General features: G+C 43.2%; 1 protein-coding gene across 1 annotated transcript in view; it reads right to left on the bottom strand.

Moving 5' to 3' along the window:
* DYNC1LI1 (dynein cytoplasmic 1 light intermediate chain 1) overlaps window positions 1-12,293 on the bottom strand; it is a 36,993-nt gene that overhangs the window by 14,956 nt on the left and 9,744 nt on the right. Inside the window, exons 3-4 of the mRNA XM_049871187.1 lie at window positions 1,516-1,632; window positions 576-806 (exon numbers count right to left, since the gene is read on the bottom strand). Of these exons, the coding sequence (XP_049727144.1) occupies window positions 576-806; window positions 1,516-1,632 (348 nt within the window). The remainder of the gene's footprint in view (window positions 1-575; window positions 807-1,515; window positions 1,633-12,293) is intronic.

The following is a 12,293-nucleotide window of genomic DNA, read 5'->3' as shown; positions in this document are numbered from 1 at the left end:
TTTTAAGCAAAGCACAGCACTGGCAAATGAAGAGCACTCAGTAAAATTTAGAAATAATGTGACTGGCTTACAGCCTCTTAAAAATGACCCATATCCTTTTCATAATTTCCATGAAAATTTCCAATACACATGGTGCATACAAAACACATACTTTGTAAACCATGAAACCAGCTTCACCTCTTTATGTTGCTAATGTCTTAGCAGACACATTTCATTCTGACCCGGCTGGTAAGGCTGCTTTGCGTATCAGGAGCAGAAACGGCTGGAAATGAACAGCTGGACAAAGATCCACAGTGCTGCTCACTCTAAAAACGTATTTTCCAAAATGAACACACACAGCTTTCTGGCAAGGAGAAAGAGCATCTTCTACTCAAGAGGCTGCTACTATGTACACGTTTCTAATTTGAAACTATACTGAAACCCAGCATGTCGATAAGCTGAACTTCAAAAACGGCAGTCACGTTACACTTCCTTCATTAAACCTTAATCACGGTGAAAAAAAGCCTTAATGATGACTATCATCAGCAAAGACATTCCGTGTGTGAAATCTGTGTTAATATTTCTGGACTACTCACGCTTTTGTTCCATTTCTTTCATTTCTTCAGGAGGAATTTTCAGTTTGTCAATGTGCTCTCTAACAACACTTGCCCATTTCTGTAAAGAATCCAAAGCAGTCCAAGGCTTTGACATATCAACAACCAGCATCACTAGCGTGTCCTTCAGAGAAATGGCTTCCAGCGAAAACTGAAGAAGGCCTTTGAGATACAGAGCCCCGTCTAAGATCCATACATTACATCTTGTTTGATCTACAACAGACAAAAGAAGGTTACCAAGGCAACAGGATTAAGTTACCTTGCCATTCAACTGACAATACTGCTCGGTATTTTAGGGCATCTCCACAGGAGACATCCACCGGCTTTGACAGGATTCAACTATGAGGTCACATTCACCAAAAATAAACCTGAAGAGGTTCGACTGCCCACACAGCACCAGCAGCCTCTCCTTCATATTTCTCAACCCAAACCAGAGACTGCATGACATATTTATAGTCTTACCATCAGCAGACAGGGCCACACATATTCAAGATGTTTTACACAAAAAAGAGAAGGCAAGTGATCTAGAGATGAAAACATGGCTGATCAGATGAGAAAAGCTGGGGAGTAGATGACATTTTTATGTCAGAAAATGAGAAGGAGGTGAAAAGGAAGTCAGCAAAACAACCGGAGGATAGTCTTATCTCATTATCTGAAGGACAGTGAAATAAAAAATACAGATTCTTCCAGACTGGCGAGAGAGCTAAGGTCTGCCTGCTGGAATACCCTAAGATGTTTACAAGTATCATTATGAATCCCCATCCCAAACCAGTAAAACTATGCCTGGACACAAATAGTTACTGACAGGCACGCCTCCGTAGGCCTCCTACTGAAGACTGACGCGCTAGGTCAAAGGCTAACGTAAGCAGCAGCGTCTCAGAAAGACCTCAAGGGGCTCACGCTGCAAACAAACGACACTCACCGTCCCTGTCTTCATCGTGCACGTTTAAGTACAAATATTCCAGTCCTCTTCCTTTCTTGTACTCCTCTATTCCCTGAATTTTTCTTATTAAGCTTGTTTTTCCAGCTCCATCTTCACCTAGATACATAAAAAATGGGAAAAAATTATTGATTATTATAATTTGGGTTATTTGGATGGTGTCTGGTGCCAACTAGAATTGGCTTCAACCAAAAAGGTAATTTGACGAAAGAAAACAGGTAGCCACAGAGCCAGAGATGCGGACTCTACTTCCACCAGGATTCTGCTCTTCTCGTTAAATCTCATTTTACCCTATTACCAGCAGCTTTGTCCGTGGGTATTTTTCAGGGGCTGGGTCCTTAGGCAGTGCAAATGGTTTGCACTCAACTTACTCACCTAAAGGAAACCTTGGTGGTGTACTGGTCAAGAGCTACAGCTGCTAACAAAAGGTGAGCAGTTCAAATCCACCAGGTGCTCGCTCCTTGGAAACCCTATGGGGCAGTGCTGCCCTGTCCTATAAGGTCGCTATGAGTAGGAATCGACTCAACGGCAATGGGTTTGATTTGGTGGTTTTTTACTCACCTAAAAGTTGGCGGTTTGAACCCACCCAGCCGTGCCACGAGAGGAAGCCTGGCTATCTGCTTCTGGAAAGATTAGAGCCAAGAAAACCTTCTGGAGCTCAGTTCTACTCTGAAACACACGGGGTTGCCATAAGTCAGAATTGACTCAATGGGAAGAAACTTTTTTTTTTTTTTTTTGGTAGGGGAGGCAAAGTGGGAAACCACAGCTACAAGAAGCTCTACTCCTATATCATCCTAGTTTAACTTCTGAGGAAGAAGGCTCTTCACTGGCCTGGTGTGGACCCTAAGTGCACCCATGGGCCAACCATGGAGGACGGATGGCACATCAAAGCTGATGATGGCAGGGAATTGTGACTGTAGTAGCCTCGTCAAAAGCATAAAAAAAAAAAACTGTTGCCACTGAATCAATTCTGACCCATAGCGACCCCTACAGGACAGAGCAGAACTGTCCCATAGGGTTTCCAAGGAACGGCTGGTGGATTCAAACTGCTGACTTTTTAGTTAATAGCCAAACACTTAACCACTGCGCCACCAGGGCTCCAAAAACATGAAGCTGTAAAAACACAGAAGAGGGCAGAGGAGTGGGAGTGGGCAGTACACTGGGCAAGAAGAGGGCAGAACGAATGTAGGACAGACAAAAATACAAAGTAGATTTAAAAAATATTCACAGCAGGAAATGGTCTGATTTAAACTTAGCCAAAGTTTTAAAACTTGTGTTGAGGGCTTTTTTATACTGCGAATTTATTAAAATGTTATTGCTTCATGGATTTGTGATCCAGTTGTTACTAATACTATATTCACGGTAAAAAAGTACTTAGAGATAATAAAGCTGAGTTTCTCGGATCTGAGTTTCTCAGATTCCTGAAGGTCCATGAGTTCTCTGAGAATTGAAAATTGTTTTCATTTTCATGTTAAGCTGAAAAAAAATTGAGTCTTCATAATGACCATCACTGTAGCTAGTGCTGGCACGGGTGGAGTTTATAAATCTACTGGTGCCAGGCTGAGGCCAAGTGACGCAGGCAGAACAGAGCAGAGAGTGGTATACAGACATGCAAAACTCAGACGTGCGCCAGGGCAGTTCAGTTCCACATTCAAGTGTACTGGGCAGGCTGGTTGTTTTCATGAGCCATTTTCCAATGCTTCACAGCAGTGAGTGCAGCCTTAAGTTCGTTGTTCAGTGAGCGGTTACTTCTTGGTACTTTCACAATGCACTATTAAACCGGCCATCAAAATAACCGACTGGGCCAAAAACAGCAATGTCTATGATGATGCTAATTTCCACGATGACCCGTCACACCCAACGTGGAAATAATAAAGTTAGCTAGTGAAAAAGCAAATACATAAATATTTCTGGCTACTGTTAAACCCAGCACTGGCATTTAATTTCAGGAAAACAACATCCTTATATTAAGATCCCTAATTTGAATCTCATCAGTTCTGTATTTTATGGCATTTAATTTATAATTTGTTTTGGTTTTCTAACTATGCAAGAACTCTTAAAAAAATATATCTTTATCTCAGTAGGCGCAGGTGTATTAGACGTTGTAACGGGAGTGGAGCTATGAAAGCTTTCTCTTTATGAAAAAGTCTGGTCTAGCACCAGAAAGGTTCTAGAAACCAGAAAGGAAAGAATCAAGATTTCTTGTTGTCTTTATTCTTATGGCAGACTACTTTCCCGACAAGTCCTTTAAGTTAACATGACACCAACTGAATTCTGATTAGCTCACAGGAACAAAATTATGTATTATAAGCAAAAATCAAGCGACCAGCCTCCTAAGTTTAAAAAATTGGCAGCAGTCAGGTAAAACTGCATGTAATATGGCCCATGATTTATCTTATTTCATGAATTCCTGTCTTAGACGTTAGAAAGTGAAGAGATGCCTATATAAAGGTCAAAAAAATTGAGTTTAGTGACTAGAGGAATCCCGGCGGTCATGGTCCCCAAACCTTCTGCTGGCCCAGGACAGGAACCATCCCCGAAGACAATTCATCAGACATGAAAGGGACTGGACAGTGGGTAGGAGAGAGATGCTGATGAAGAGTGAGCTAATTATATCAGGTGGACACTTGAGACTGTGTTGGCATCTCCTGTCTGGAGGGGGGATGCGAGGATAGAGAGAGAGGGAAGCTGGCAAAATTGTCACGAAAGGAGAGACTGGAAGGGCTGACTCATTAGAGGGAGAGCAAGTGGGAGAAGGGAGTAAGATGGATATAAACTTATATGTGACAGACTGACTTGATTTGTAAACGTTCACTTGAAGCTCAATAAAAGTTAATAAAAAAAAACAGTTTATGTCAACTCATTTTTTATTTCAAATGTCTCAAATAAAAGGTTTCTGAGTAAAAAATATACACACATAACAAATCTCAAAGCATAAACAGGTGAATAAAAATAGCAACAGTAACTGTCCTCTCTGACTGAGCTATTATAGGCGATTTTTAAAATAGCAAGCTTGTGCGCTCCTCTTAGCCTACCTACTTTCTAACTGCAAAGATTTAAGTCAATGGACTCACCATAGATTTTCAGAACAAATTCATGACATCAAAAATACTGTCACCCTTAGCTACAAACGCCCACTATTTTAAATTCTGGAGCCTGGCTGCTTCCTTTTCTAAGGACTGGAGACAGGTGGGAGGCTTCTTCCCCACTTACCAGGCAACCACAGTTCACTCCTGAGTGAATGCTGTCTGTCCATCACTCGTTCCCTGGGCTAGTGGTCCTCAAACCACTTGTTAAACTTGTCAGAACACTCGACTGCTGGGCCCCACCTCCGGGGTTTCTGACTTGGTAAAGCTGGGGTGGGGGTCCTAACAAGCCCCCAGAGACGCTGAGGCTGCTAGTTCAGGGACCACACTGCGAGAACGGGGGCATTAGGAGTTTGCTGCATTAGGCCAAGCAGCAGAGATACAAAGACCCGTAGTCAAAGCTGTTGTCCTCCAGGAGCCCATCAGCTGGAGAGGGAAGACCAACAGGAGATAACTCCAAGGTACTGTTACCAGGACTACACTAGATACACAACGGGGGCAGTGACGGGTCAGTGGCAGAATTCTCGTCTTCCATGCGGCAGACCCAGGTTCCTTTCCTAACAAATGTGCCTCCTGCACAGCCACCACCCATCTGTCGGTGGGGGCTTGGGTGCTATGACGCTCAACAGGTTTCAGTGGCGCTTCCAGACTAAGACTAGGAAAAAAGGCCTGGTGATCTACTTTCAACAATCAGCCCATGGATCACAATGGTCCAATCCGCAACCTCTGCAACAGATCGTGGGGACGGCCCAGGACCAGGCAGTGCTTTATCCTGCTGTGCATGGGGTGGCCAGGGGCCAACTCAAACAGCAGCTAACAACAAAAACAAGAGAGATGCAACAAATCAGGAAGCCAGCCCAGAGGAGGAAGAGCCTGGTTTTGCCTGGATGTCAGCAAGGCCTTTGCTGAGAAGGTAACACTTTAGCCAAATCTTGTAACGCTAACAGACCACGGAGAGTTAGTCATTCTAGGAAAGCAGGCACGGGGAGAGGCCAGAAGGCAAAGGAGTGTCCTTCTGGGACGGACAAATAACTCAGAATGCATGAAATTAGGATGCGTGGAGAAAAAGCGGCAGAAGGTGAGAATGAAAAGGGAAGGGAAGCCGTGAGGGGAGTTTTACACCAGCCTGAAAAGGTTAGACTTTCTCATAAAGATGATGTGGGTCCACCGCCGGATTTTAGGTTATTTTGGAAAGACCGACATGGCAAAAGCGAAGATGACTGAGTGGGTCAGTCGGCAGTCAGGAGACTAGACAACGAGCTATCACGGGAGCCCTAGAAAGAAAGGAGGCAGGCCTGAACTAGGGTCCTGGCAGTGGGGGTAGGACAGCTGGACTCGAGGGCTGAGCTGGTCGGGGGGAAGGATGAGGAAGCTGGGGAAGGCCTTTCCTCTGAGGCGACTCTGGGGGACCTCCTTACCCCCTCACTCAAATATCACCCCTGCCAGCAGGCCTTTCCTGACCACCTCACTTAAAATGACAACTTTCCAATACTCCTCACTCCTCATTTTCTTTTTCTCCGCTGAACTTACAAACATAATACGTATTTTACTTAGTCTCCCCCCACTCTCAGACACACAATCCAGAGAACAAGCATTCTGTCTGCCTGCTTTGCTCACTGCTGCGTCCCCAGTGCCTGGAAAGTGCCCATCACTGAAGTGCTTATAAGTTTTGCTCCTTTCGTAGCAAAATGTATATTCCTAAACGCCCTATAGGGCAGCCACTGACAGATCTTGTCTCACGTAGCCAAACCCAAAACCCACTGCCATCGAGTTAGTATAGGACAGAGTAGAACTGCCCCAACGGTTTCCAAGGAGTGGCTGGTAGATTGGAACTACTGACCTCTTGGTTAGCAGCCGGTGATCTTAACCACTGTTCCACCAGGGTGCTTACATAACAAAAAGGACTATTAATTTCAGTGCCGTATAAATATTAACCTAAGTTTCACAAATCCCTAAGTGAAGGACACAAATTTTGTCCCCTTACCCACTTTGGAAGGAGCCTGGATAATGCAAGCGGTTTGCCGTTGGCTGCTTAGCTAAAGGTTGTCAGTCAGAGCTGGAGAAAAATGTAGGACAAAACTCTAACACAAAAAGAAAGACCAGACTTGCTGGCCTGACAGACTGGAGAACCCCTGAGAGCATGGCCCCCAGACACCCTTTTAGCTCAGCAATGAAGTCACTCCTGAGGTTCACCCTTCAGCCAAAGATTAGACGCGCCCATAAAAAAAATGCGACTAAATCGTACACCAGCCGAGGGGCAAGGACAAGAAGGCAGGAGGGGACAGGAAAGCTGGTAACAGGGAACCCAAGGTTGAGAAAGGAGAGTGTTGACATGTCCTGGGGTTGTTAACGAATGTCATAAAACGACGTGTGTACTGTTTAATAAGAAGCTAGTTTGTTCTGTAACCCTTCATCTAAAATACAATGAAATGAATAAATAAAGGTTGTAAGTTTGAACCAACCCAGTGGATTTGTGAAAGAAAGACCTGGCAATCTGCTCCTGTAAAGAGTACAGGCAAGAAAACCCTATGGAGCAGTTCTACTCTGTCATATGGGGTCTTCATGAGTTGAGCGCCAACTCATTGGCAGCTAACAACAACGACAACCCATTCTGGGGATATTTTAAGACTTTATTGGGAATTAATGGGTTTCAAATACAAAGGGCTAAGAAGCCAGGACAGAAAAAGAACACGATATCAAGTATGCCAATGTATTTCCATATAATAAACGTTAAACTGCTGTAATTCGCCTCCTTTTGCTCACGCCTTAGTCAAACTGAACTATTAATCGCTACTACCTGTTTCTATAGCAACAGTGGCAAACACTTTCAGAGTGCCCACCTTGTGCATTCAACCGGCAGCAACTCCAACACGACTGTAAGGTGGAGTGATTACCCCCACCTAACAGATGGATCCTGGGGCTCAGAACTGCTCAAGTGAAGCACCGTATCCAACGTCACACAGGTAGGAAATGACGGCAAACGATTTGATTCCATATGAATTTAACTCCAAAGCACGCTCTTTCCAACATACAAAAGACAGACACGATACTGTTTAATGTTTTTGTATTATGACTCACATAAGAAAAAAAAGGTATTTCTGCCTCCAGGGGTCACTGCTATTTTCAGGAGAGAGAAATGACGCAATGCATCCTTCTCTGCGGGCTTCCTCTGAGGGGTGGGTGGATCCTACTCTTGATTCTGCTCAAAGGCCTGGGAATAAAGTGTTTCACTATACTGGTCATTTCCTTTCTGCTGGGATTTTAAATGATGGTAACTGTGTATCTTAACATTCAGAACCCATGATTCCATTTTAAGACAAACTTTAGAACATGAAATTTGAAAACGAAAAGAGCATATGGACAAATAAATACAATATGCTAAACATAGTAGTTGGAGATTTTTTCCTACCCTGTGCCTTCAAAATCTCTCACATCTGGTACTGAGTTAGCAGTGGTCAGATTGAGAGTAAAAGGCATCTCGCCAACAGCATCTGAGGCTTGTTCAGGAGCTCTAGTGTGGTCCTCTTTGACTACAGATGAGGAAACTGAGGCCAAACAGCCAAAATCACAGGGAATGGTGGCAGCATGGCCAGAATCCAAGTCATATTTCTCAAGAATGCAGCTCCCCTCAGCTCTCAGGGCCAAGTGGAATGAGGAAAAAAATAGAATATCTTACTCCCAAGAATAACAATGCCTGGCACAGAGAAGGTTCTCGAATGTCTGAAGCAGCACTTTGCTTACTGAAACAAAACATTTTGGGGAGAAAAATCGCTGTCAACTACTCTTTTTTCCTCTGTCATTGGTCATATTTAATAATGTTTGGAAGTTACAGTTGGTTGAATATTGAATACTCATATTTTCTTTTCATAGGTCTCTCACCTCAATTATACCAACTATTTTCTGCAGCTTTTACTTTCCCTACACCTAAATGCACTGTGTGATTTGTCTTGATAGCAAATGTGGACATTTGAAAATAGACCTGCTTCAAAAGTTTAAAAGTTCGATGAAGACAAAGGTTCTAAATCCACCCCTCACTTATTGACATAGTTAGGCTCCAAAGACCAGGTAGTTATGAGAAAATCAGTGTTACGTGATAATGCAGGATGATGTCAGATCACAAGATGGAGGGTGACGGCATCACTACATAACAGCCAAGTGACATCATCACCTAACTGCAGATTGCATCATTGCATAACTATCACACCACTGAGAATCACGGCCTAGCCAAGCTGACACATAACCTTTTTTCTTTTAATTGTGCTTTAGATGAAAGTTTACAGCTCAAGTTAAGTTTCTCATACAAAAATTTATACACATATTGTTATGTGACCCTACTTGCAATTCCCATAATGTGACTGCACACTCCCCCTTTCCACCCCGGGTTTCCTGTATCCATCCAAACAGTTCCTGTCCCTTTCTGCCTTCTCACCCTGCCTCCGGACGGGAGCTGCCCATTTAGGCTCGTGTATCTACTTGAACTAAGAAGCACACTTTTCACAAGTATTATTTTATGTTTTATACCCACTAAAAAAACCCACTGCCGTCGAGTCGATTCCGACTCATGGTGACCCTATAGGACAGAGGAGAACTGCCCCATAGAGTTTCCAAGGAGCGCCTGGCGGATTTTAACTGCCAACATCTTGGTTAGCAGCTTCAGGTAATGCTAGTTGATGACATGCTTACTGAGTATTTAGAGGGAAGGAAGTGTACTGATACCTGCAACTGACTTTGAAATGCATCAAGAAAATGGATCACACAGAGAGATACAGACGTGATAAAGCAAATATAGTTAAATGTTAATTGTAGCATCTAGGTTGGGGCATGTGAGTGTCAACTGTTCCTTCAACTTTTCTTTATGTTTGAAAATTCTCATCGGATGTCAGGGGCTCTCTGCTGCTCTTGCAGTACAGGGTAAACTGTGAGGCCAACATTGCTTACGAAGGTCCCTTATCTTTCTGCTCATCTCTCACCGTGCCTCGCCCCCCACATGCGAGGATCAGTCATCCCCACAAGTTGTTCCAGTGCTGTAAAGGGACCTCGCTCTCACCCTACTTGATCTTCAAATTTGCTGTCACTTCTCCTGGCATAGTTCCCATCCCCTCCTCATCTGGGAGAGCCCTAAGGGCTCCTCCTGCTGGCCTCAATTCTGTTCCCACTAGGAAGCTTCTTTGACTTCAAATGTCCAGCTCAGCACCCTCTCCTTCGTGCTCCCAAAGGATATTGCGTTGTAGTTAGCTTACTTGTCTTATCTTCCAGCAGACTACCACACACTGTTAAGTCTGCCCCTTCATTCAAGAAATATTCTTAGAGCTGGTTCCCTTAACAGTAAGCAGGATATAAAGCCCTTGCTTTGTAAGGAGATTACAGACGAGAAAAGACAGAAACCATGTCCCACGCATAAAAGATCCTTTACCAACACTCAAATTTCTTAATCACAGCCACAGCCTCTATTTTCATAACTATACCTCATCTGTAACTGCTTGCCTTGGGTCTTTACCAGGATCTATTCAAATAATTCATTACTCACATCTATAAAATTCAAGTGGCCACCTCTAATTAATAACAGATCAATTAGCAGTGTAAGCTTATAACACATTACCTCCTTCACCAAACTTAGGAAAACCTTGCCCACTCATTAGACTGAGTTGTTGGACTTTAACTTTCCCACAGGCAAGCTAGACTATGTTAGAAAATATTTAGAAAAATTTATCATGAACCCTCTCTTTATTCTACTGTGCAATTAAAAGGGTAAACTGTTTATATTCAGGTTGCCTAACCTTCGGCATTGATTAAAAAAAAAAAAAATAGACACCTGAAAATCATCTTTAATGGCCAAACCATTTGAAAAACAAAAGTCACTAAATCCCATGTTTTTTTTCAAAACAAAACACAGAAGCTAAGAGTTTAAGGAGTAAAATAAAAGTAATCTCATAGATAGTTCGCTCTGTGCAATTAATACACCTTTCAAGTGGCAAAGCAATGGGGACTATGTGGCTCCCAAACAATGCTGGAAACTCATCTACCTGTCTTCTGCAAACGCAGGAACGCTGTATCTTCAGCTCCTTGGCCTGTGCTGGCAGTGAGACCGACATACCGCCTTTAAGCCTGCCAGCCACACAGTTAGAGATCTGTAAACACACACGTACACATGTAGAGAGCTCCTGTTTAAACAAACTAAGATAACAACCCTTTTTATGGAAACCCTGGTGGCGTAGCGGTTAAGTTCTATAGCTGCTAACCAAAAGGCCGGCAGTTCAAATCCACCAGGCGCTCCTTGGAAACTCTATGGGGCAGTTCTACTCTGTCCCACAGGGTCGCTATGAGTCAGAACTAACTCAACGGCAATGGGTTTTTATAAAGAACCCCTTAGGTGATGATGTTAAAATTACCTCAAAATATTTTATGTAAGTTTATATTTTTATGCACTAAATGGTTTGGGGAGATGGGTTTGGGGAACCCACTAGACCCACTGTGAGAAAAGGGTAAATTTTAAAGGTGTTTTCAAAACAAACCAAAAAATTTCATTAGATCAAAGACTATTATAATTGTGATTTTCGGGTCCACCACTGACCTGTCCATTTGTTGTACTGTGGTGGCCTGTGTGTTGCCATGATGCTGGAAACTATGCCAAAGGTATTTCAAATACCAGCAGTCACCCATGGTGGACAGGTTTCAGCAGAGATTCCAGACTAAAATAAGGAAACATGGGGAATGCGGCAAGGACTGTGAGGATGGTGCAGGACCGGGCAATGTTTTGTTCTGCTGTATGTAAGGCCGCTGAATCGGAACGGGCTCAACGGCACCTGACAACAGTGCAAGGGCTGGGAAACTTTCTGTGAAGGACTAGACAGTAAAATATTTTAGGCTTTGCAAGGCCCCATAAGGTGTCTGTCACATATTTGTTCCCCACCCGCCCCCCAACTCTTTAAAAATGTAAAAAACCATTTTTAGCTTGCTGGCCACACAAAAACAGCCACCTGTCCTAATGGATTGACCAGAGGAAGAAAGATTTGTTGATCTGGCTACAGTGAAATTCTCCACAGCAAATAATCCTGTACTCCAACCGATTGTCTGGGCCTTGTCCAAATTAGTCATTCCCTATGAGCCAAGTACAGGACACAAGCACGCGACAGAACTTCTGTTTCACCATTAAACGACGAAGACCACCATTTCTCACTTCTTCTCAGCTCCATCTTAAAACTAAATTGTTTAGAAACAGATGATGATGGTTGAACAACATGAAAAACGTAATAGCAGGGGACTGTACATGTGAAGAAGGCTGAAACGGCAAAAAATTTGTTGCACGTAAATTTACCACAATTAAAAAAAAAAACCAAATTGATTACAAAAGAAAATCTCTTTAAACCCCACACAAAGTCCTCACCACAGTGTAGAAATAAAGCAGCATTCATGATACTGTCTCTTCTCCCCAACAGATCTCTGATTCAACAGCGGGATGTAATGTCCGCTAACTTTGTAACAGTTTAATTAACAGATTAAAAAGGCAAAGATTTAGAGACATGATTTCTTACCGCAACCATGTCACCAAAAGCTGTGTGAACCCAGGAAAGTAATCCTGTTTGCTCTCCGCCTTCTGAATGAAGGGGAGTCAGACAAAATCTCTAGGGAGATAACTGAAGGCTCTACCACCATTATCACGCGTTACGATTTACT

This window comes from Elephas maximus, chromosome 27 (assembly GCF_024166365.1).
Source record: "Elephas maximus indicus isolate mEleMax1 chromosome 27, mEleMax1 primary haplotype, whole genome shotgun sequence".
Taxonomy (NCBI): Eukaryota; Metazoa; Chordata; class Mammalia; order Proboscidea; family Elephantidae; genus Elephas; species Elephas maximus.
Note: the sequence above shows the minus strand (reverse complement) of the source record. Positions and strands in the feature narration are given on the sequence as shown.